The 24,948-nt window shown below is 43.2% G+C and overlaps 1 protein-coding gene across 3 annotated transcripts in view; it reads right to left on the bottom strand.

The window, feature by feature from the left end:
* Positions 1-24,948, bottom strand: part of GRB7 (growth factor receptor bound protein 7) — a 245,445-nt gene that overhangs the window by 77,666 nt on the left and 142,831 nt on the right. For all 3 annotated transcript variants that reach the window (XM_077459813.1, XM_077459815.1, XM_077459814.1), the window contains one exon: positions 3,256-3,439. In XM_077459813.1, the coding sequence (XP_077315939.1) occupies positions 3,256-3,439 (184 nt within the window). The remainder of the gene's footprint in view (positions 1-3,255; positions 3,440-24,948) is intronic.

The raw sequence follows: 24,948 nt of genomic DNA, 5'->3' as shown, positions 1-24,948 counted from the left end.
TACTGTAATATCCACGTCATCTCCCCCAATAATATTTTGGCTGAGCATGGATGGGTATGGCTGGGTATTAGCAGAATATGTATTGGCAGGGTAAGTATTGGCAGGGTATTGCAGAATATTGGCAGGATAAGTATTGGCAAGGTATTGCAGAGTATTGGCAGGGTATGGCAGATTACTGCTGGGTATTGCAGATTATTGGCAGGGCATTGCAGGGTAAGTATTGCAGAGTCTTGGCAGGGTAAGTATTGCAGAGTAAGTATCGGCAGGTTATGTATTGCAGAGTATTGGCAGGGTATAGCAGAGTATTGGTGGAGTAATGCAGAGTATTGGTGGAGTAATGCAGAGTATTGGTGGAGTAATGCAGAGTATTGGCGGAGTATTGTTGGAGTAATGCAGAGTATTGTTGGAGTAATGCAGAGTATTGTTGGAGTAATGCAGAGTATTGGCGGAGTAATGCAGAGTATTGGCGGGGTATTGCAGAGTATTGGGTAATGCAGAGTATTGGCGGGGTAATGCAGAGTATTGGCGGAGTATTGGTGGAGTAATGCAGAGTATTGGCGGAGTATTGGTGGAGTAATGCAGAGTATTGGCAGAGTATTGGTGGAGTAATGCAGAGTATTGGTAGAGTAATGCAGAGTATTGGTAGAGTAATGCAGAGTATTGGTGGAGTAATACAGAGTATTGGCGGAGTATTGGTGGAGTAATGCAGAGTATTGGTGGAGTAATGCAGAGTATTGGTGGAGTAATGCAGAGTATTGGTAGAGTAATGCAGAGTATTGGTGGAGTAATGCAGAGTATTGGCGGAGTAATGCAGAGTATTGGCGGAGTATTGGTGGAGTAATGCAGAGTATTGGTAGAGTAATGCAGAGTATTGGTGGAGTAATGCAGAGTATTGGCGGAGTATTGGTGGAGTAATGCAGAGTATTGGTAGAGTAATGCAGAGTATTGGCGGAGTAATGCAGAGTATTGGCGGAGTATTGGTGGAGTAATGCAGAGTATTGGTAGAGTAATGCAGAGTATTGGTGGAGTAATGCAGAGTATTGGCGGAGTATTGGTGGAGTAATGCAGAGTATTGGTAGAGTAATGCAGAGTATTGGTAGAGTAATGCAGAGTATTGGTAGAGTAATGCAGAGTATTGGCGGAGTAATGCAGAGTATGGGCGGAGTAATGCAGAGTATGGGCGGAGTAATGCAGAGTATGGGCTGAGTAATGCAGAGTATGGGCGGAGTAATGCAGAATATGAGCGGAGTAATGCAGAGTATGGGCGGAGTAATGCAGAGTATGGGCGGAGTAATGCAGAGTAATGCAGAGTATTGGCAGAGTAATTTAGAGTATTGGCGGAGGGGTAATGCAGAGTATTGGCGGGGTAATGCAGAGTATTTGCGGGGTAATGCAGAGTATTGCAGAGTATTGAGTGACTAACCTGGTTTACTAGTCTTCTCGCTCGGGATAGAACTGGGTAGAGGGGAGGGAGGAGACAGTCCGTATGCCAGCGGCGTGTGTCTGCCGCTGGCTGCGCTGGAGGGCGCATGCGCACTGACTCCAGTGCGTGCCCGCGTGTACGGCCGATGTCATGTGACCGGTTGCTAGATGCGGAGCGGCCCTAGCCTAGCAACCAGTCACTGACTCGGGCGGCAGAGGAGCGGCGGGCTACGCACGAGCAGCAGGCTCCTCCAGCTGCTAATGGGAACGGCGTTCCCGTTGTGGAAATAGTACGGGAACGCCGTTCCCATGCGTTCCCGCAGGACTCGAGCCCTGCCCCTACCCCATTTTCAGAAATGTAGTTCCAAACTTGCAAGGAATCTCCACCATGCTTAACTGTTGCCTGCAGGCATTCATTATTGTACTGCAAAAGGAGTCGGAGATTGGGTCAGGATCAATGATGTAGTCAGTCTTGAAAAATACATATCCATATCCATCTCCATCACGCCATATATAAGGAAAGCATGCTGTGCTTTAAACGGGTTGTAAACCCTAGTTTTTTGTTTTTTTAAATAACAAACATGTCATATCTACCTCCACTGTGCATTTCATTTTGCACAGAGTGGCCCTGATCTGCCTCTTCTGGGGTCCCTCAATGGCACTGGTGTCTCCTCCCTGCATCAAGTGTCCACGTTGGAGAAGGCTCTCCTATGCTGGACACCTGTGCGGGCGCACTCCCAAATCCCATATCTGTGTCCATTCACACAGAACGCAGGTCTTGGCCCTGCCCCCCTGTGTGGCGTCATTGGATTTGATTGACAACAGCAGGAGCCAATAGCTGTGCTTCTATCAATCTATCCAATCAGGACATGAGACACCAGCTAGAGCTGGTTTGCCCGTTCCCAGCCAGAGGATGATAGCATTCAGGTAAGTAAAACAGGGGGTGGCTGGGGGGCTGCAGCACTACAGAAGGTTTTTCACCTTAATGCATAGAATGCATTAAGGTGAAAAACCATGAGGGTTTACAACAAATTTAAGAAGAAAGGAGTTTCACAGATAAGTGGCTGTATAGCACAAGGCCACTGCTACAGTAGATCCAAAAAGTGGCTGCACATAAAACATAAATGTTTTGTACTTACCAACAAATCTTTTCTTTTCTCCTTTCCTGTATCATCCACTGGGACATGGGACAAGGGGTGGGTAGTAGGGAAAGCTGCCCTGCGCGCAATGATTTATTGAAGGGATGGAGGTGCCCTCACCCTAACCCTAAGGGAAGGGGGGGTGCAGTTTGGCATCTTTGCCCTGGGCACTGGATGACTTTGTCCCAGCATTGCATGGGAAAGAAGTCATTCTTGGATACGTGGGTAATACTGTAGGTGGCGGTATAACCCACATGTTCAAAAATTTGTTCTATCCTGTGTGCTTCAATGGATGATAAAGAAGAGGAGATTTATCAGGTAGGCACTTGCTTTTTCTTTTGGAGGCATTTTTATCAGCATGTGTATTTTTTTCTCAAATTAGCAATAGAAAATATCTAAAAATGTATTTTCTATAATAATAAAACTATATTTTTTTAACAGATGGATAGAAAATTATATTTCTAAAATAGAAAATATAATTTTCGCTACAAAATAGAAATATAATAATATAATATAAAGCACATATAATGCAACAAAATTCTTCCATAAATGCAAAAAAAAAGAAAAAATCTTCTGTATCTAAAAAAGAGCTGTTAAGTAAAAGGGAAGGGTTAGATACGATTTGTGTTAATGCATACTAAGCGTGCGTGATTATTGTCAGAATTATTTTTCAGCTGTTTCTATCATGACTTACCCCCACCTGCCGCTCTGTATTAACAGGGGTTGTGACCTCTTCACGTCTGATGACAGCAGGTCTGACTTGTCTGGGTGCCCTTTAAGAGTTGTGAGCCCTCGAGACGTGTAGCCTTCTCGCTCATACGGATTGTCCGGCGCAGGACTATGACTACTCTCCAACGCCTCCAAGTCCATGCTGCCTCCTGGAGAAAAGAGAATATTCATTAGTATTAGAAGACCTCACAGCTAAGTGCAAAACTACTTGTCATGCCTTTACCATTGGTTTCTGTCTTGTTTCTATCTTGTCTTTGTTGTCTCTAGTGGTCAATCAATTACCACCACTTTAATATTACTGTTGAAGCACGTAATCTGACTCAGTAAAAGGTGGAATATTTCATGACATATAATAAATATAAACCAGGTTACACCTAGACTCTTGCTGGAGAGCTACAGAAATATTCAAACATGCACGTACAATTAAAGTGAACCCGTACTCAAATCTTTTAAAAGCCACTCATTGTCTTCTATTACTGGTTTCAGCCAAAAAAAACTCTTCCGTGTATGTCTCTGTCTGAGTTCCACTTTGTTATGGTCTAGATTTTTTAAGCCCTTGGCAACTGGTATCCCATTGTCAAATAAAACAACCTCAATAGCCAGTAAGGGTACTCAAAGAGAACAAGGTGTGGCAGTTGGGAATGGCTTCATCCCTATGGACAGACATGCGTAAACTGACTTGCGTTGTTTAGACCCACCTACCTCTGGGTCCAATCAAGCCCACTTCTGTTTAGGTGGAATGGATCTGAGGGTGTAAAGGGACAGGGGAGTCTGTTTACTCCCAGCCGCCCGCAGAGCAGATCTGCAGAGTGGACAACGATGTGCCATCCGCCCCCTCTGCTCCGATCAGCAGGGGATCAGTTCAGAGATCCCACTGTGGATCGGAACTGAATCTGCCCCATGGAAAAGAGGCCTTAAGTGATGAGGCAATACCAAATAAAACTCCACTGTGATTTACTGCTTAGAAAGTTTGGCACTCTCATTGGATTGCATGTCCTTTGAGATCTACATCATACATCCCAGGAGGCCTCAGGGTACACCACAGCAAAAACACCACTTTGCATCACCAGGGGAGTGGCTGTCTCTTCCTGGTTCATGCAACGGGCACAAGCATGATATCATGGGGCTGACTTCAAGAAGCAGAAAGAGACAGCAAAACCTGATGATTTCCTGGTTGCATGTGCTGCAGGGTACCATGAGGCCTCCTGGGATGCATGATGTAGGTATCCATATAAATGCTGGGTGTGCAGCAGAGGAGAAGCAGATACCTACAGAACACAACAGGGTGTGTAAGTATGCTTTTTGTGACGAAACCCTGGTATGAAGAGGGAATTGTGAGGGGGGTTAAGTTCCTCTTTAAAGTTCAAAATGGAGAAGTTACAGGGTCAGACCACCCAAAACCAACAATCAATTATTGGTTGACAACCACAGCCTTCTTATACCTCTTGCAGTTCCGGTGTCTGCTCATCTCCTGCAGCCCTAATAAAGTATTCTCACTCTCATTGTGAATTTTTGCCTTTTATTTTACACTGCACAATGTATTATAATGTATGCAAAGCCATTTTTTTCTGGATGGCATGTGAGAGTATATGAAACCCCAGTCAGCTTTAAATGCAAAGGTTGTAAATGCAAATTCTAAGCAAATTCCTCAATATCCCATGTATGAAAAATAAGATCAATAATCAATACGTCTGATGATTTTGCTGGCTTATCTTTCTGTATCACCTTGTTCAGTTAAATGAAACTGAACTCTCTGTTTCTGTTGTCGGTGATTAATGCAACATAAATGTATTCAAGTTTTTACCAATAAAATAATTTCCCTTTGTGAATTGATAGCAAGCACTGACTATAACATACATTCCATGTAAGGTATAACAGGCATTTCATAATGAAGTTGGTCCTTGTTTGTAGGGGAAAACTATTCCAAAAGAAGTCTGAAAAGCCTAGAACTATATCTGGAAATTCGTAATGCGGTGCTGTGTTGAGGCTTGATGTAACAGATGGACACTTGCCAATTATGGGCTGCACCTTTAAGCTGCCAGGTTGATGTTTGGCTTTCACTGTTGGCATGGATTCTGCTTCTTCAGCTAATTTTCCTTCCACGCTTTGACCTGCACCTAACTCGCCCCTCCTTCTGGGTTTAAAGAGTAACTCGGAGGGAGGCAGGCAATGCACTCATACCTACTGCTCCATTAACACCTTCTGCTACAGCAGACAGGACTCAACACAGCTTGGCTACATGTAGGACGGGCAATCAATTTCTTGTCTCAAGTTTCTACTATGTACAAGAGTTAAAGATGATTTACTAAGGAGTATACAATGATATCGCACTCTGTACTACAACAGTCCAAGTCTGTGTGTTGCGGAACTACAAGTTCAATATGGTACATGAACCAAAGACTGGCAAGTTTTGACATTGATGTTTAATACTCCAAAGAAAGGTCAATTCGCCCAATATATTTCTGTTGTTAAAACATGATATCAGTTTGAATTACCCTTTGTTCTTTTTAAATGGTAACCCCACTTTAATGAAAAAAATAAATATATATATGTATAATATAGCATATACAATTGCTAGTCAAGCAATGTTGTAATTTAACCACTTGCTTACTGGGTACTTAATCCCCCTTCCTAACAAGGCAAATTTTCAGCTTTTAGCACTGTTGCACTTTGAATGTCATGCTACACTGTAATCATATTAATTTATAATTTTTTTCACAAAAATAGAGCTTTTTTTTGGTGGTATTTGATCGTCAATGGGATTTTTAAAATGTTTTGCTAAACAAATGCCCCGCAGGGAGCGCAGGCAGCACATGCACAGGAGAATGTACATGGACACCCTCCTGGCAATTTATGTCCGTGCTGTAGCCGTCTTCCGTCTAGTCTATAGCGCAGGCGGGAACAGGTTAATGGTCTTAAAAATTACCTTTCCTTTACAATTTGTTATTTCTTATTTCCTGCTGGTGCGATTGGCTCACTGATTTTCACAGAAGTCTGCGCTAAGATACAAATCAAGTTTTAGCCACCCCTTGCAACAGAAATACCATTTTTAGTAAGGGTTAACTACTTTGAAAAGGATGCAGACACTGCAAGTTTCCCCATTAGCACACTGAGAGTGTACCATATGGTTATAATAACCCTGAACCTCCCAATCAGAATCAGTCTGCAAAGGACATAGTAAAACAAACAGCTATTTCTTCAGAGTAAAAAAAAAAGGTAGGAATCTGCTACAAAATGTGTTAAAATGCTTGCAATGTACATAGATCACCTAGAGGGAATTTTTTTTTTCCCCACAACAAAAGTTCTGTTACTATTTAAATATCTCTTACACCCTCCTGCCTTAAAGGAGAAGTACAGCCAAAACGTCATGTGGCTATGCATCTCCTCTGGATAACAGGAGTGATATGCCTGGATCGGCACTCTTTTCCAAGCCGCTGAGAGCCTGAACCGGCTGCTCCTGCCCCCTTCACAGCCCATCACTCCAGTGAGCATGTGGGGGCAGAGCAAATAGTAGTGACTGACAGTCACCAGCAATCTGTTAAGGGAGCTCTGAGAACCGAGTGATCAGTGGTATTTGATCGCTCGGTTCTCAGTGTTAGCTTGTGGGGGACAAATGCAGCATCAGATCGATATTGCATCCACCTAGGTAAGTATGAATTAAAAAAGAAAAACAAAACATGGTTCTCTTTTAAGCTAGCCATACATTCAGCCAATTTAGAGGAATCGGCTAAAATTCTAACAGAAGGTGGCCCCGTCGGCTTGACAACAGTCAATTACTTTATCGACTTCTGTTGAAGGCGCTAGGCTGAGAGTTGTCAGCCAAAGATCACCTGCAGCCAATCAAGTTGCAGGCACTGTTCAGGTATTCTGAGAATTTGGCCACACAAAATATTGACACTTTGGGTGCAATTTGGACTTTTTCACTTAGGGGTGTACTCACTTTTGTTGCGGGTTGTTTAGACATTAATGGCTGTGTGTTGAGTTATTTTGAGGGGACAGAAAATTGACACTGTTATACAAGCTGTACACTCACTACTTTACATTGTAGCAAAGTGTCATTTCTTCAGTGTTGTCACATGAAAAGATAGAATAAAATGTTTACAAAAATGTGAGGGGTGTACTGACTTTTGTGAGATACTGTACATCTGTACTCGTGTTTATAAAAGCACCGTCGTATATAGAAGTACAGCACCAGGGAAGAGAAAATACAGCTGTAATTATGCTGAACTGGCTCAGTCGGGCTGTGTGCAAGAGCCATTATACTTACTTCAGTTCAGTTTACATCAATTTACATCCATTTTTAACATGTTATTTTTAGTTGTTTCTTGCCCAAAACCAAATGTACATGGACACCATTCTTTTACATCCATTTGCAGTACATCAGTTTATGTCTGCAAGAACAAAGCAGGATCCAAACCCTTTCCATTTTTTTATTTTTTTCTGCGGACATAAACGGACATGGATGTGAGCAGATATAAATGCATGTACATGCGTTAACGTCCATGCGCTCATAGACAAATAATATGCTCCAGTCTGGATCTGTCTGAAAAACTGACAGAACGATCAAGTGAAAGGTCACTAATGCTGCCTACACACAACCGGACTTTCTGGCAGACTAGGTCCAACGGAGAATCCAATTGTGTGTGGGCTAATTCGATCGTTTTTCATTTAAAAAATCAGATGGACCTAGAAATCTGAAATTCAAATCTGTCCAACAGATTAAAATCCTATCGGGAAAACTGTTTGTCTGTATGCTGGTCCGACGGACCAAATACAACGCAAGGGAAGCTATTGGCTACTCGCTATTGAACTTCCTTTTTTTAGTCCGTCTTACGTCATCACGTTCAAAACTAACGGACTTTCGAACGGACTTAGTCCGTTCGTGTGTGGCCAAGTTCGTTCGCTCGGAAAGTCCGTCGGAACTCCGTTGAAAGTCTGTTGGGAAGACTGTCAGACCTAGTCTGCCGGAAAGTCCGGTTGTGTGTACACAGCATTAGTGTATGGCCAGCTTAACCACTTTCAGACCGGACCATTTTGCTGGTAAATGACCAGAGGTCTTTTTACACTTTGGCACTGCGCTGCTTTAACTGGTAATTGCGCGGTCATGCAATGTTGTACCCAAACAAAATTTGCGTCCTTTTCTTCCCACAAATAGAGCTTTCTTTTGATGGTATTTGATTGCCTCTGCGATTTTTATTTTTTGCGATATAAACGTAAAAAGACCGCAAATTTTGAAAAAAAATGATATTTTCTACTTTTTGTTATTAGAAAAATCCAATAAACTCAATTTTAGTCATACATTTAGGCCAAAATGTATTCAGCCACATGTCTTTGGTAAAAAAAAGTCAATAATTGTATATTTATTGGTTTGCGCAAAAGTTGTCACATCTACAAACTAAGGTACGTTTTCTGGAATTTACGCAGCTTTTAGTTTACGACTGCCTATCTCATTTCTTGAGGTGCTAAAATGGCAGGGCAGTACAAACCCCCCACAAATGACCCCATTTTGGAAAGTAGACCCCCTAAGGAAATTGATAAGTGGCATGTTGAGCCCATTGAATATTTTATTTTTTTGCCTCAAGCGATTGAATGACAAAAAAACAAATTTTTTTTTTTTTTTTTTACACAAAGTTGTCACTAAATGATATATTGCTCACACATGCTATGGGCGTATGTGAAATGACACCCCAAAATAAATTCTGCTACTTCTCCTGAGTACGGGGATACCACATATGTGGGACTTTTTGGGAGCCTAGCCGCGTACGGGGCCCCGAAAACCAAGCACCGCCTTCAGGCTTTCTAAGGGCGTAAATTTTTGAGTTCACTTCTCACTACCTATTACAGTTTTGAAGGCCATAAAATGCCAAGATGGCACAAAACCCCCACAAATGACCCCATTTTAGAAAGTAGACACCCCAAGCTATTTGCTGAGAGGCATGTTGAGTTCATGGAATATTTTATATTTTGCCACAAGTTGCGGGAAAATTACAAACTTTTTTTTTTTTTTTTTTTTTTTTTAACAAAGTTGTCACTAAATGATATATTGCTCATGCATGCCATGGGCATATGTGAAATGACACCCCAAAATAAATTCTGCTGCTTCTCCTGAGTACGGGGATACCACATATGTGGGACTTTTTGGGAGTCTAGCCGCGTACGGGGCCCCGAAAACCAAGCACCGCCTTCAGGCTTTCTAAGGGCGTAAATTTTTGAGTTCACTTCTCACTACCTATTACAGTTTTGAAGGCCATAAAATGCCAAGATGGCACAAAACCCCCACAAATGACCCCATTTTAGAAAGTAGACACGCCAAGCTATTTGCTGAGAGGCATGTTGAGTCCATGGAATATTTTATATTTTGCCACAAGTTGCGGGAAAATTACAAACTTTTTTTTTTTTTCACAAAGTTGTCACTAAATGATATATTGCTCACGCATGCCATGGGCATATGTGAAATGACACCCCAAAATAAATTCTGCTGCTTCTCCTGAGTACGGGGATACCACATATGTGGGACTTTTTGGGAGCCTAGCCGCGTACGGGGCCCCGAAAACCAAGCACCGCCTTCAGGCTTTCTAAGGGCGTTACAGTTTTGAAGGCCATAAAATGCCAAGATGGCACAAACCCCCCCCAAATGACCCCATTTTGGAAAGTAGACACCCCTAAATTTAGGGGTACACTAGTGAGACTAGGTAATAAATGGCGGGTGCCCTGAAACTATAAAAAAATAACTAACCAACCAGCGTCACCTGTAACAGTTATATGGTGATCACTGGTGAAAGGGTTAACTAGGGGGCAATTAGGGGGCTTTATGCGGTAGTATATGGGGGTCCCTGGCGCTATAAAAAGCTGCAGCGAACCTAAATACCTACCTGCCTAACTAGCGTCACCTGTGACACTAATACAGCGATCAGAAAAACGATCGCTTATTAGGCTGGGTTCACACTGGAGCGATGCGGGAACGCCACGAATGCGCGGCGGGTTCCCGCATCGCATGCCTCCCGGCGGCAGTTCACACTGCCCTATGCGAACTGCTGGGAGTGTCAGTGAAATGTTACTGACACCCCCAGATCAGTTCGCATATCGCAGTGCGATCTGCAAACTCGGATCGCATGGTGTGAACACCCATGCGATCCGATTCTGCTGCGGGCCAAAAAAAGGGTCCCGTGCGAATTTGCGGCGGGTGCGGCGGGTGCGGCGAATGGCTGAACTCGAATCGCACAGAGATCGGATGTGATTTGCACTGCAGTGCGGTGCGAATCACATCCGTTCTCATAAACCGCTGCAATGTGAACCCAGCCTTAGTGACACTGGCGACGGGGGGTGATCACGGGGTTAAACCTTTATTGGGGGGGTTAGGGGGGTACCTTAGAACTAAAGGGGGCTAACCCTAACTGCCCTAACAGTTATTAGTCACAAATGACACCCGCCGGGTGATCAGGGGGTTAAACCTTTATTAGGTAATAAATGGCGGGTGCCCTGAAACTATAAAAAAATAACTAACCAACCAGCATCACCTGTAACAGTTATATGGTGATCACTGGTGAAAGGGTTAACTAGGGGGCAATCAGGGGGCTTTATGCGGTAGTATATGGGGGTCCCTGGCGCTATAAAAAGCTGCGGCGAACCTAAATACCTACCTGCCTAACTAGCGTCACCTGTGACACTAATACGGCGATCAGAAAAATGATCGCTTATTAGGCTGGGTTCACACTGGAGCGATGCGGAAACGCCGCGAATCCGCGGCGGGTTCCCGCATCGCATGCCTCCCGGCGGCAGTTCACACTGCCCTATGCGAACTGCTGGGAGTGTCAGTGAAATGTTACTGACACCCCCAGATCAGTTCGCATATCGCAGTGCGATCTGCAAACTCGGATCGCATGGTGTGAACACCCATGCGATCCGATTCTGCTGCGGGCCAAAAAAAGGGTCCCGTGCGAATTTGCGGCGGGTGCGGCGGGTGTGGCGGGTGCGGCGAATGGCTGAACTCGAATCGCACAGAGATCGGATGTGATTTGCACTGCAGTGCGGTGCGAATCACATTCGTTCTCATAAACCGCTGCAATGTGAACCCAGCCTTAGTGACACTGGCGACGGGGGGTGATCACGGGGTTAAACCTTTATTGGGGGGGTTAGGGGGGTACATTAGAACTAAAGGGGGCTAACTCTAACTGCCCTAACAGTTATTACAGTCACAAATGACACCAATGCAAAAAAAAAAAAAAAAAAATGACATTGGTGTCACTGTGACTGGGGGGCAGGGGTAATTGGGGGGGTGATCGGGGGGTAAAGGGGGGGTGTGAGTGTGTCTGGCATGTTCTACTGTGTGTGTAGAGTGTTGGTGCAACTCACCGATCCGCTCTCCTCCGTGTCGGAACGAAAAATACCGACACGGAGGAGAGAATACATCACTTCCTCTCCTGTGTTTACATTACAGGAGAGGAAGTGATGTCACCGGGGATTTCTATTCGTCGGGAGCGATCGCGAGGGGGTGGGAATGAATGGCCGCCCCCTCGTCCCGGATCGCTCCCGGACGAAAACCGACCGCCGCAGGCACCGGGCGGGGGCCCGATCGGGCCCTCGACCCGCGGGAGGCAAGGGACGTACATGTAAGTCCTTATGCCTGCCCGTGCCATTCTACCGACGTACATCGGCGTGCGGCGGTCGGCAACTGGTTAAAGGAGAAGTATAGCCAAATCTATTTTGGTTGCACTTCTGCTATGGATCATAGGAGTGCAGTTCATTCTGTTTTCAGGCGTCAGCGAGCTAAAGCTTTCTGTAGGCTGATGTCACTGAGCCAGTCCAGCCTCAGGAAAAATCCCGACAGTCGGGATCCACCCAGATGGCCAGACCAGCAGCTGGCATAGCCTCTCAGTGAGCCACTGATAGCCTGAGCCAGCTGCTCCTGCCATCACCACAGCCCAGCACTCCAGTGAGAGCCTCTCTGCAGGCTGAAGACTAGAACTGAGAGATCAGTGGTCTTTGATAGCTTAGTTCTCAGTCTAAGGCAGGCCATACACTGTGCAAATTTCTTTCCTGCAACCTGTGGTGAGGAGGGGAATCAGCAATTGTCTTCTCCCAGCAGGGGGGGGGGGGTCAGGGGAACTATTATGCCTCGTACACACGATCGGACTTTCTGCCAACAAAACCGTGGAATTTTGTCCAAAGGGCTTTGGCTCAAACTTGTGTAGCATACATACGGCCACACAAATGTTGGCCAACAATTACGAAAGCAGTGACGTTCTAGACGTACTATGTGGTTTTTAAGCTCTTTAGCGCCACCCTTTGGGCTCCTTCTGCTAATTTCGTGTTAGTAGAAGTTTGGTGACTGTTGATTCGTGCTTTTCATTTCGTGCTTTTCAGTTCGTTTCTGAATGGCCGTTTGTCAACCAGAAATGTTGCGGAATCGGAGGAGATAACATGTTATTTATTATTGACCTTGGAGTTATTGCTTTGACATTATTTTTTTGGTTGAATAATAATTTGATTTGGTATATTTTCTATATTTTTGGAGGCATAGAATGCACTTTTTGGTTAAGCGCTATTGGCAGATACATGTCTAATTGTATTTGTTTTCTTTTTTTAATGCACAATAAAAAAATTGTGGAGAATAATACTTGGCTATGTGTTTTTCTTCAAATGACAGTTTGGGAGTAGCAGTTACATTTTAAAAAATACAATGTAAAATTGACAAGGGACACCAACATAGTTGTATCTTTGATCTTAAAAACTACAGGATAATGGTGTTATGGTAACTTGCCAAAAAAAAAAAAAAAAAAAAAGCATAATAATATTATTCTTGATATCACTAGAAAAAAAAGCTTTTGAAAATTAGTTTGCCATAACTCCATAAGTATCACCAGCAAAGCAGCTTCATTATTATCCCATTTCGAGATTTCATAATTTGCCACTTCACAAATGTTAATTCTCCATTACGAACGCTGGTTTACAAGACCGACCGCTTCTGGCTCGTCCTTGCTTCCGAGCATGCGTGTTTGTACTTTGTACTTTTGTCTGACAGACTTGTGTACACAGATCGGAAAATCCGACAACAGACATTTGTTGGCAGAAAATTTGAAGACATGCTAGCCATCATTTGTTGGTGGAAAGTCCAACAACAATTGTCCGATGAAGCGTACACACGGTCGGCTTTTCCGCCAACAGCCTGATATTGAACATTCCCCGTCAGAAAATCCGATCGTGTGTATGGTCAATTCCAAGGCCTCCTGCCATGGGTTCTCAGAAGCACAATCTCACTACTGGTGGACAATGGTTGACGCCAACTGCTAAAACGCATCTTAAACTGAAATAGATTTAGGAGATTGACGCACGAAAAAAAAATGTGACTACATATTTTACCTTTTGGATAACAGCAATAAAAGATTTGAAAGGTGCAATTCTTTGACTTAGATTTCAGTACAAAAGAGGTTAATTCAGGTATGTGACCCAAATGCTCTGACGATTCCCACACAAAGGAAACTAGACAGTTTGCATTTTTTGGTTCTCTTGCGGAACTTGAAGTGTCTGCAGTTGTCTCCCTTGATTAACCTCTTCCTTGTCAATCCTGGGAGATTCATGCAAGCTAGGATTCCTTACAGGTTTAGATCAGTTCATCTAAGCTGATGATTTCTAATGACTCCCATTTACTGCTCCTAGCAAAAGGCAAATGGTAGCCCAAAAAATAAAAAATAACCTGAATATGAATTATACTTATAAAGTAAATACTAACTAATACTAAGCCCCTGTACACACGGTCAGAGATTTCGACAACCAAATCCGTCGGATTTTGCCTGTCGGATCTTTTCCGAAACTGTTGCATACACACGGTCGGACTAAGGTGTCGAAAAATCCGATCATTCAGAACGTGATGACGTAATTTTGTTACAATGGGACTAGTAGCCAATAGCTTTGATGTAGGAATTTGATCTGAGCATGCGTGGCACTTGGTCCGATCAAAATGCTCTACACATGATCGGATTAGGTCTGACCGGCCCAGTTGGTCGGGAAATATTTCCAACATGTTGGAAAATTGGGTCCGACGGAGATTCGGACGGAATCAGTCCGATGCATACCACACACAGTTGGATTATTCGACGATACGGTCCGATAGGGCGCATTCCGACGGATTCTCCGATCGTGTGTACACGGCATAAGTATCCGTGAATGGAGGGAGAGCCCTATTAAGAGAACTCATCACTTTGCCCTGAATTAGTAAAGTGAGATTCCCTTTTATTTAAATAAGAACTGCAGTCTACTCACATAATTTTTATCAAAAACATCTTTGCCATTCTTAAGCTTCCCTCCAACCACTTTGCATATTATTTTATATATACTGTTATTCTGTACTTGCCAAATATGCTGTAGAAATCTCCCTCTACTGAGTCTGGCTGCAGCCATTTTAAGAGAGCTGTGCATGATGTCATAAGCCTAGGCTAATGACCAGACAAGAAACAGGAAGTGGGTTGTATAAGGGATTTACTGGCAGAAAAAAAATGTTTTACTATCCAAAGTTAAAGCAACAAGGGCAGAAGATTTAATAGATGGAAAAATTACTGTTCCGCTTTAAAGTGTAATAATAGAGGTATGTTGAATGATAATCTTCCCTACCGAAGCAAAGCGCAATGTCCAGAGATCCCTACTCCAGCTTTATGTAAAGATTGAAATAGGCACCAAAACCTCTTATTTTATCATTTAAAATTTTCAGCAATGGCATTATGAATTTAAAAAGTTAAAGTGATTTCTACATTTTTTTTTTAAAGTGCTATACGGAACTTCAATTTTACTTTATTTATTATTATTATTATACAGGATTTATATAGCGCCGACAGTTTACGCAGCGCTTTACAACATTGGGGTAGACATTACAATACAATACAATTCAAGACAAGGGGAATCAGTGGGCCCTGCTCGTTAGAGCTTACAATCTAGAAGGTACATTTAGCAGGTTCATTTTAAGAGCATGCAATAGTGAGAATTAAAACGCGTGCTTTAATGTACATTGCTGCAGTGCAAGGTAACATGCTGTATGTACACATTACAATTGATTTGTAATTGCACGCCGAGCACGTCTACAGTAAGAAATAACGCACCTGTTCTATAGCGCACAACAGGTGTGAATGATGCGATGTCCTGTGCTGCTAAAAATAGTGCAGGTGTGGCGTTTTGTGCGTGCAGGCAAGATCTCAAACTTTGTGTGTTGGGAAATCCCACAGACAAAGTCCGATGGAGCCCACACACGATCGGAATTTCCAACAACACAGTCCGATCACACATTTTCCGTCGGAAAGTCTGACCGTGTGTACAGGGCATTACAGATTCATCCATCCACTCTAAACAGTGTCGGTGGATGAATCTCCGATGCCTATAGAAATGAGCTCAGATGTCATTTGAACTCATCTCTATCCTAAATCACACTCTTTTTTAATCCAAACAGCTGCAGACTGGGGTCACCATATAAAGGTGAGTATGGAGGATCACACATCTCTACTTGCTGGCTATTGTATTCTGACAGCCAGCTCCAGTGGTTGTCAGAGTACCTGAACACTGCCTGCATTTGATTGGATGCAGCATTATCCGGCTAACAATTTTTCACCTAGTGAAATGAACAATAAACTTCTGTTGAGCCAGGTGGAGCGGACAGGGGCAGTCACAGCTTAAATTTTGGCCCAGGTTTTGCTAAACAAGATGAAAATTCGAACCATGTATGGAGGCCTTTACAGTTTCTTATTGAAAAAGCTCCAGCCAGGTGATTGCTGTAGCAATCATTAGAAGTCAGCGGGAAGCATGCTGGGGGGAACCTACTAAAACTGAAGCAGACAGAAACTGTGTAACCAATAACAATCAGCTTCTGTCTTGAACTTTTTCAGTAAGGTTTGAAAATGAAAGCTAGACACGGATTGGTTGTCATGCACATCTGCTCCAGTATTGGTAAATTCCCTTTGCTGTCCAACCACTGACCACAATGACATATGGACCAGGAGCATTAGTCCCACAAAAGTGACAATTTTTTTTATTGCCTCCACATGTGGCTGACGGTTGGAAACGCAATAGACAGTAAGCCTTTTTATTGTTGCCAATAGAGCTCAGCTAACTTCTCTAAGGTACGACTGTCTGTCCCTTTGCCCTACATTGTGTTAGAATATTTTTTTTAATTTTACACACTGTACTATTTCAGACAAGGCATGTTCCTTGTTCTTAGTGGGAAATTCAGGCAAGGCTTGCCATGCATGACGCATGGGTACTGAAATTATTTAAAACAAATATTTAATTTACTCTACAGAAGAATCTCAGCTGACATACAGTATATCTATAGGAGACATTACCTTTAGAACCACTAAGTATCGGTGTCCTCGCCACTAATCTCTGTCCTTTAACTGGATTGCACAAAGAACATAAAACAGTCCATAGGAATGAGACATATTTAGTGACAATGTTTATGGCAATAGGCAGACCCCTTCTGGCTGATCACTCTAGGGAAGATGGAGGAACGTTGATTGGAGTGGTTGGATAACCTGTCTCAATCACTAATGTTCCCCTATTGAGACAGGAGGAGAGCAGAAAGAAAGTTGCACAGGCTGTTCCCCCCATTGATAAGCACCAGCGGCTGACTGCACAGCTCTCTTCCTTCTTTCCTCTCTGTACAATCACTACTATTCCCCCATTAACAAGGGTCAGCATCTGCATACACAGCTCTCTTCCTTCTCTCAAACACTACTGTTCCCCTATTGAGAACCATCACCATCTGACTATGCAGCTCTCTTCCTTCTCTCCTCCCTTGGTTATCAATGGGGGGACAGTAGTGGCTGAGAGGGGAGGAGAGGACGAAGAGAGCTATGCATGCAGGTGCTGACCCTTGTTAATGTGGGAATAGTAGTGATTGAGAAAGGAGGAGAGAAGGAAAAGAGCTGCATGGTCAGATGGTGATGGTTCTTAATGGGAGACCAGTAGTGATTGAGCAGGGAGGAGAGAAGGAAGAGAGCTGCGCAATCACCACTGGTCTCCCATGGATAACCATCACTATCTGACTGTGCAGTTCTCTTCCTTACCTCCTTCTTTCTCAATCACTACTGGTCCGCCATTGAGAACCATCACTATCTAACTGTGCAGCTCTCTTCCTTACCTCCTCTTTTCTCAATCACGACTGTTTCCCCATACATAAGCATCACTGGTTCTCTTCCTTCTCTCCTCCCCTCTCAGACACCACTGTTCCCCCATTGAGAACCATCACCGCAGCTCGCGTCCTTATCTCCTCCCTGCTCAATCACTACTATTCCCCTATCACCTAGGTTCAGCGTCTTCATGCGGAGCTCTCTTCTTCTCTCAATCACCACTGTTCCCCCATGAGGATCATCACTATCTGACTGTGCGGCTCTCTTCCTTCTCTCCTCCCTTCTCAATTACCACTGGTCTCCCATTGATAAGCATCAGTGATTCTCTTCCTTCTCTCTCCCCTGTCAATCAATACTTTTCCCCCATTGAGAAACATCACCGTTTGACTGTGCATCTGAGCTCTCTTCCTTCTCGATCACTACTGTTCCCACATCGATAAGCTTCATCATCATCCCACGCAGCGCTCATCCTTTTTTCCTCCCTTCTCCACTTACATCATCACAACTCTTTGGCTAAGGCAAATGTTTATGTGTAGAAAAATGAGGAAAGTGAATTTTGGGACTTTAAAATGAGGCAGGCACCAAAGGGATGCCTGCCTCCATCCCTGCCATTGGTTTAAAAAATCTTTTTTTTAAAATGAGAGAGAAGTGGGACTTTAAATAAAGCACACAGCAGTAAAGGAGTAAGTCAAGTGACTAAGAAATAATGTTAATTTATTTAATAAATTCCATGATATGTTATAAAACATTTTAGGCATAAAACCTCTAAAAATGCTTTGGGCAATAAGTCTCTACACAATAAACCATGGATTAATTATACATATGTAGCACCCTGCTCCTAATGAGCAGACGCTATTGTCACCACCAGTAAGTGTTGGAAATGCAACAGGCTGAATGCATTGGGTACACCTTTTACTCAGAAATAGCCCAGTGGGAGTGGTTCACCCGCTGTGCATTCTGGGTAAGGGTACTTAAGGTACAGGCGCCATATTTTTGGGGTTCGTTATCCCGACCTCGTGGCCCTCCTGGCCTGAGGTGTGTGCTGCCTGTCTTTATGGCTCAGGGTCGGCTGGCCCGAGGCTTTGTAACTGAAAGTGTGGGCCTGAAAGTCTTGGGGCCTACCGATCCAGGGGTGGTCCTCTGCTGTCTTACCTGCGGGGAGAAGCCAAGCAACTGGAGAATCCAGGGGAGGACTTTTTCAGGAGAGGACCGAGCAACAAGGCTGGTATCTCTGGAAGAGCCTGGAGACTCAGTTGGAGAAGGCACCCCAGGTCACCTACCACACAGTACCGCCAGACTGGCTGAAAGAACCTGGTACTGTGTGACAGTTCTTTAATTTCTCAACAAGCTGATGGTTGTACCTTCCTGTGACTGAGGATTGCACAACGATTCCGTTATACTGATAAGTCTGTGGCAGAGACTTTGTTGGAGCGACCCATCGGCTGCTATGTCAGTGAGAGAGGCCTATCCGGTGATTGCTAGATCCAGCCTGTGGAAGCCATTTGTCCTCTGGATCAAGGAAATACCTCTAACCCGCAATTATAAGGTACCTGAAATCCCCTTAACCCTCTATCCCTCTATTGCAAAACTTCATGTTCTTTCAAATAAATCTTTGGAAAAAGCACTAAGTGCCGGAGCTAACATTCTTTAATCCACTTTACAACGGGATCCCTAAGACCGACACAGTGAGCAGGTGAGGTAACGGCAAGTCCAAAGAAAACCAGCAGCTCCTTCGGTTGTAAGTGCTATACATAAATTACACAATGAATCACAATACAATGGGCATTCATATAAAAGAACAAATGACAATATATACGTATGTATGCATTTCATGCTGTAGTTGAACCCAAAATGGCTAAAATGACCTAATTAAAAATATATTAATGAAAAATGTCCATAATAGATAATTATGAGTAGGGTAGGATCATATCAATCTTGATATTCCATGATTGAGGTACAGAGGTTTTAATAAAAGGCTCTATGCGTTTCACAGTGTTACAACCGCTCATCAGGAGCATAAGTCATGGAATAATTCTAAAAAAAAGTCTATGTGTAGAACCAATCCTAATGCACAAGGGTGGCTGGCTTCATGCATACACCCATGATTGTCCTTGCTTGAATAATGTTCTACTTAAGGTGGTTTTTATAACCATACACTTTTTTTGATAGAAAACAAAATATATAATAGCTATTTCAGATATCAAAATGCTGTATCAAGATACAGGAAATATGGGTGATTATGGTGTATAATCATTTTATTATCTTAAGCTGGAAAAGTAGACTTGCGAAAAAATTATCTCAGCTGGTAGAAAAAAATCTCAAATATTCCAATTATACAGAACAAATATTTTGTCAGTTTTATGCAAGGATCATTTTACAAAAAAGTCTAAACTTCCTTAGCCAAATGAAGTTCAAATTAAAATGTCACTTTTCATAGAGCCACTGTTTTAGGTTTGTGGCAACCATTATCTGTAGATCATTAGGATTATTTAAAGGGGGACACTATAAAAAATGCCAAATTCAGTCTTCTGACTGGGTGAGTGGGCTAGTAGGCAAGCATACTTATATGAATGATTTTCTAGATGTTATATAGACATATACAAACTGGGTGGTGGACACGCTGCAGACACTGCAGATAGGAAGAGCATCTGTAAGAGAACCCTTAGCTTATAACTTAACCATGAAAGCGGATTTGAAACCAAAAAGTTTGGATTTGCTATCTTATGGGTAACATTTAGAAATATTATTCATGCGTAAGCAATGCACTAAATTATTTACATTTTACCTTGAATTTTTTATGAAAAATATCAGTATACTTCCTGTGCTTTGCATGAGATCATCTAAGCCACTGTGCCTCTGATTGCTAGTCTAACAAGATTTGGAATGGGATTTGGTAATGTCATTATTGTACTGCTCATTGTTCTCAATGCTGGAGAGGAAGCTGTACCTAAGTACATGCAGTGCAAGGATCCCCTTACTTTTTCTTCATTGGTCCTGTGGATCTGTGCTCTCTGCATCTCCCCTGCTGGGTTTTGAATATTTCCCAACTAGTTGTCATATCACCAGTCATGAGCGGGGGCAGCTCTGACATGAGGAGGTAAAGCCCTGCCTTTACCAAGATGGTCATCTCTACAGAGATACACAAGAGCAGAACAAGGCATGGCAAATAAAGTCCAGAAATAGGGAAAAGATCAGCTGCAAGGAGCCTGTATGCCACCCTTTCTCAACTTTTTTAACACAGCAGAACCCTTGAAACAATTTTCTGGTCTCAGGGAACCCCTGCTAAAAAGTACTGTATCTACAACTCATTATACATTAGTGGATTATTCAGTGGAAAGAATGCTACTTACATATGTTGTCACGGGAAAGAATTACCCCCTTACAGATATCTAAAAATATCAATAATGGTAGTGGGAACTTATATAAAAGGCAGAAATTGCTCAAGGAACCCCTAGCAAGCTCTAGAGCACATGTGTCAAGCATAGGCCATTTCATGCGGCCCTCGCACCCAGGTATTTTTTTCAGCTGGAACCCTGCACACTTTGCATAGCACACCCTTAAATCCTGCACTCTGTATGTAGTGCACTCCTCAACCCTGCACTCTGTGCATATAGCACCCCTGAACTCTGCACTCTGTGCATATAGCACCCCTGAACTCTGCACTCCGTGCATAGGGCACCCCTGAAGCTGCATTCTGTACATAGCACATCCCTAAACCCCACACATACCACACGCCTGGTATTTATTGCCCCTTAAAGATCCTCACACTGTTAGTGTAATTTGGCCCCACCCATCATTCGATGCAGTTCGGCAGGGGGTGTGACTGCATTCATAGTTACATAGTTAGTAAGGTTGAATAAAGACACCAGTCCATCCAGTTTAACCTGAGTGAGTGTCTACAATTGTCCCTATCCCTGTACATTGCACACTCACATCGGTCCCTACCCTCAAGGAGCCCACAATCCAAGGTCCCCATTCATATATTAGGGTCAATTTTGGACATAAGCCAATTAGCCTACCAGTGTCATTCCTGCACTTATTCTGAAAAAAAAAGCCCTAGATAAATTTATATGGTCTTATAGATACATTGCTGTTTGAGGGCAATCGTAAAGCTGAGGCAGCCTGCGATGAAATTGAGTTTGACACCCTTGACCTAGAGGAACTCTGGTTAAGAAACCTTGCTGTAGATAATACTAGTGACTAGTTCTTTGATCTCTTCTTGCCTTTTTTCAGGACAGTTTCCACAGTTCAGGTCCTCATTAACATTTAACCTAACTTTAGAAATTATCTCAATCCTCTTTTTTTAATCTGCATTAAAAGTATAAATTATGATTATGCATATACCATACACTCTGTTTTCCTACAGTTATTCGTTATCTAATGTTTTTGGTTCTCCGGGTCCTCTAAGTTAACGTCTGGTTTCCATTACACAAGAGAAAAATATCTCATATCTTCCGTATAAACATTTTATTGTACTCCAGGGAGAAATTCACGGTAAATATGTGACAACTGCCCACTCATGGTGAAACTGGTGACACAGTGTAATAAAGGATCATATACATATTAATCTTTATCCATAGACAGACACTGGTTAAACACCAAGGCTTACTAGGTAAATGTCTTGGGCTCTTCAGGACACATGGTGCACAACAGGACAATCTCTAGCAGCAAGTCAGTCTGACCTAATCATAGACTCGATCTATGTTCAGCTTTTTATGTTGTTGTGAAAGAAAACACATTCTCTTATCACGCCTTAAAACTGGTTTCTTGCTGATCGATTGGATGTAATGGTCGTGAATTCTATATTAAAGGACTCCTATCTCCATATCGCTAATTTCCAAGTCAAAGTAGAATTTAATAGTACTTTCCTTTCATCATAGCTTGGTAGAAATGTGTTACCTTTAACCCAAATCACAGCCAATCCTGTGATATTCAGATTTTTTTTTTCAAAATCATTATACATACCTTTTTTTTAGGTGTCCTCGGTTCAGTCGCCTGACATCACAGGTCCTCTTCACCCTCTTTTTCCTCTGGTGGGAAGCAAGTCCTAACTGGTGTCATGTAATGACATGGTGTCACTCTCTGCAGTATTCTCATGTGAGACCAAGGTGAGGGATGGGCCAGTGACATCGTGAGTAGGGTTGCCACCTTTTCTCCAAGCCAAACCCGAACACTTTAGCGGTGCAGGGCAACTTTCTTTTTTTGTAGTATACACTGTAGGATTACAAAAGACACATTTGGGTGCCCCATGGAGAGTGGTACTGTAACTTTCATACCACGGCAAACAATGGGTGTGGCCAAATTGCCTTTGCCAATATCATCGGCCTACCCCCCCCAGTGATGCCAAACCTGCCCTCAGATAGCCGACCACAGCTCCCGGACAGCAGCAGATTTGTGTGAGTCTCATAATTTCGTTTACTTGGGGAGCCACAGCCGGTCAGAATAATTTGGCCGGGTTTCAGGTGGACTGAACACATGATTCAAAACCCAGACTGTCCGGGTGAATCCTGGACAGGTGGCAACCCTAACCGTGAGGCTCAAAAGAAGTAGGATAAATGACCCAGTAGAAGAGTGGCTCTGGAATCTAGATTGGGTGAGTCAGTGGGAAACAGTGCCAGCGGCAGGTGAGAGGTGGTTAATGTTATGTAAAGTAGACTAATGCATCTATCACACCAAGGACTAGTAATATGCAATGTATTATATTTTTGGTTTTAGGTTTAGCTACATTTACTACTGCTGGCGGATTCGTTTTTTGCATTTTTGCCCAAGCTGAACTTGGGTTTCAATGAGTATCTGCTTTGTAAATTAAAAGAAGGATTAAAAAATTTAATTAAAAGAGGGAGCCATCGCAGCATAAAAATAATAGATGTTTTAATAATCACAGCAGTAATAAAGCCATTGTTACTTATAAATGCCTCCACCACTGCAAAGATTGCTTTTTACTGCAATGGGCCAAATATGGGAACATTTAAAATCCCCTTATCTTCAAAGAAACCCCAGATGAGGGGCAGGGAGGGTAACATGGCAAGGAGTGGAGAGCCCACAGCCAAATGCCTAAGCGTGCGGTCAAGTGACTGGCATAGAAAGTGGTCCACCATTGTGTTTTCTCCCAGAAAGGTAAGTATTCAGTCCCCTTCTTTATTTATCTCCCCAAGGAAAATTTTTCACAGACTTATGTTAGCCATTGAATGTAGATCAGCTTTAGGCCATGTACACATTTGCAGGTTTTAAAATGCATTCACACCTAGCATTTTGTAAATGTGCGCAAAATCGTGCTGCACATATGTACGTTTTTTGCACCACATGCATAGGGAAACTTATTGGGTGGTATAGCAGGGGTTGGCAGGTGTTCAGTAGGTGCTACTCCAGCCTTCTGGGGGATTTTCTGGACTTTTTTACTTTTGTTAAATTGATGAATGGAAGTTTTACATTGCAGAACGGTGCTGCAACTGAAAGCCAAGCACCTGGCTTGAAGTTGTGGTGTGGTGCCATTGATCTCAAAGAGCCAACTTGGCAAAAGGTGCGAGGCAACCCAAGTAAAAATTTCTGACAAGCGAAGCATCATGGCCGGGGCAATTTGTACAGCCATGCAAGGCTGCAATGTTAGTATTCAGGTTGGCGGATGGAGGTGCGGTAAATTGCCGCTATAGCCTCCAGCTTCCCATGTGAAAGAGCCCTTACTTAGAAGAGTCCAAACACAATATTCTCCATGCACAAGTTCCTGAAGGTGGCTATTCATTAATGATGGGTGCTGCAATGACCACAGGTTGGGCGCCGCAAACTATCCAAGTGAAGAACTTTCATCAATACACCAAGGATTCCTCAAGAAGGGTTCAAAGCTTTATTATCGTGGTCACATAGTACACACGCAGGGCAGCGTTGCCTGACGATGGTGCCCTGCGTGGCTCTAAAACGTTGCCTTCTGTGTACTATGTGACCGCTATAATAAAGCTTTGGACTCTTCTTGAGGAATCCTTGGTGTGCTGATAACAGTTTCTCCTTTACTTAGAAGAAGTCTCAGTGCTAGCCTCAAATTTGCATGATTGCCCCATCAACACAGATAGTGTTAACAGGGGAATCCCTCTTGCCGAGACATTAGTATTTATTTACTAAAGCTGGAGAGTGCAAAATCAGGCTCACTTCTGCATTGAAACCAATCAGCTTCTAACCTCAGCTTGTTCCATTAAAGTGATGGTAAAGGCTCATTTTATTTTTATTTTTTTATAAATAACAAACATGTTATACTTACCTCCCCTGTGCAGCTGGGTTTGCACAGAGCAGCCCCAATCCTCCTCTTCTTGGGTCCCTCTTTGCTGCTCCTAGTCCCTCCCTCATTTGATTTCCCCTCAGACAGCATCTTGCTACAGGGGGCAGAGGTGTATCCATTCAGACACAGAGCCCTGACCTGGCCCTGCTCCCTCTCTCCTCTGATTGGCTGCCTGTCTTTGTTTGACAGCCACAGGAGCCAATGGCACCACTGCTCGGTCTCAGCCAATCAGGAGATGTGTCCTGGATGGCTGAGGGGATCGTGGACATTGCTGGAGAGAGAA

Source organism: Lithobates pipiens, unplaced genomic scaffold, assembly GCF_037356315.1.
Source record: "Lithobates pipiens isolate NorthernLeopardFrog02 unplaced genomic scaffold, aLitPip1_a1.2 Scaffold_28, whole genome shotgun sequence".
In the NCBI taxonomy this organism is placed as follows: domain Eukaryota; kingdom Metazoa; phylum Chordata; class Amphibia; order Anura; family Ranidae; genus Lithobates; species Lithobates pipiens.
This window is presented reverse-complemented; position numbering and strand designations above follow the sequence as displayed.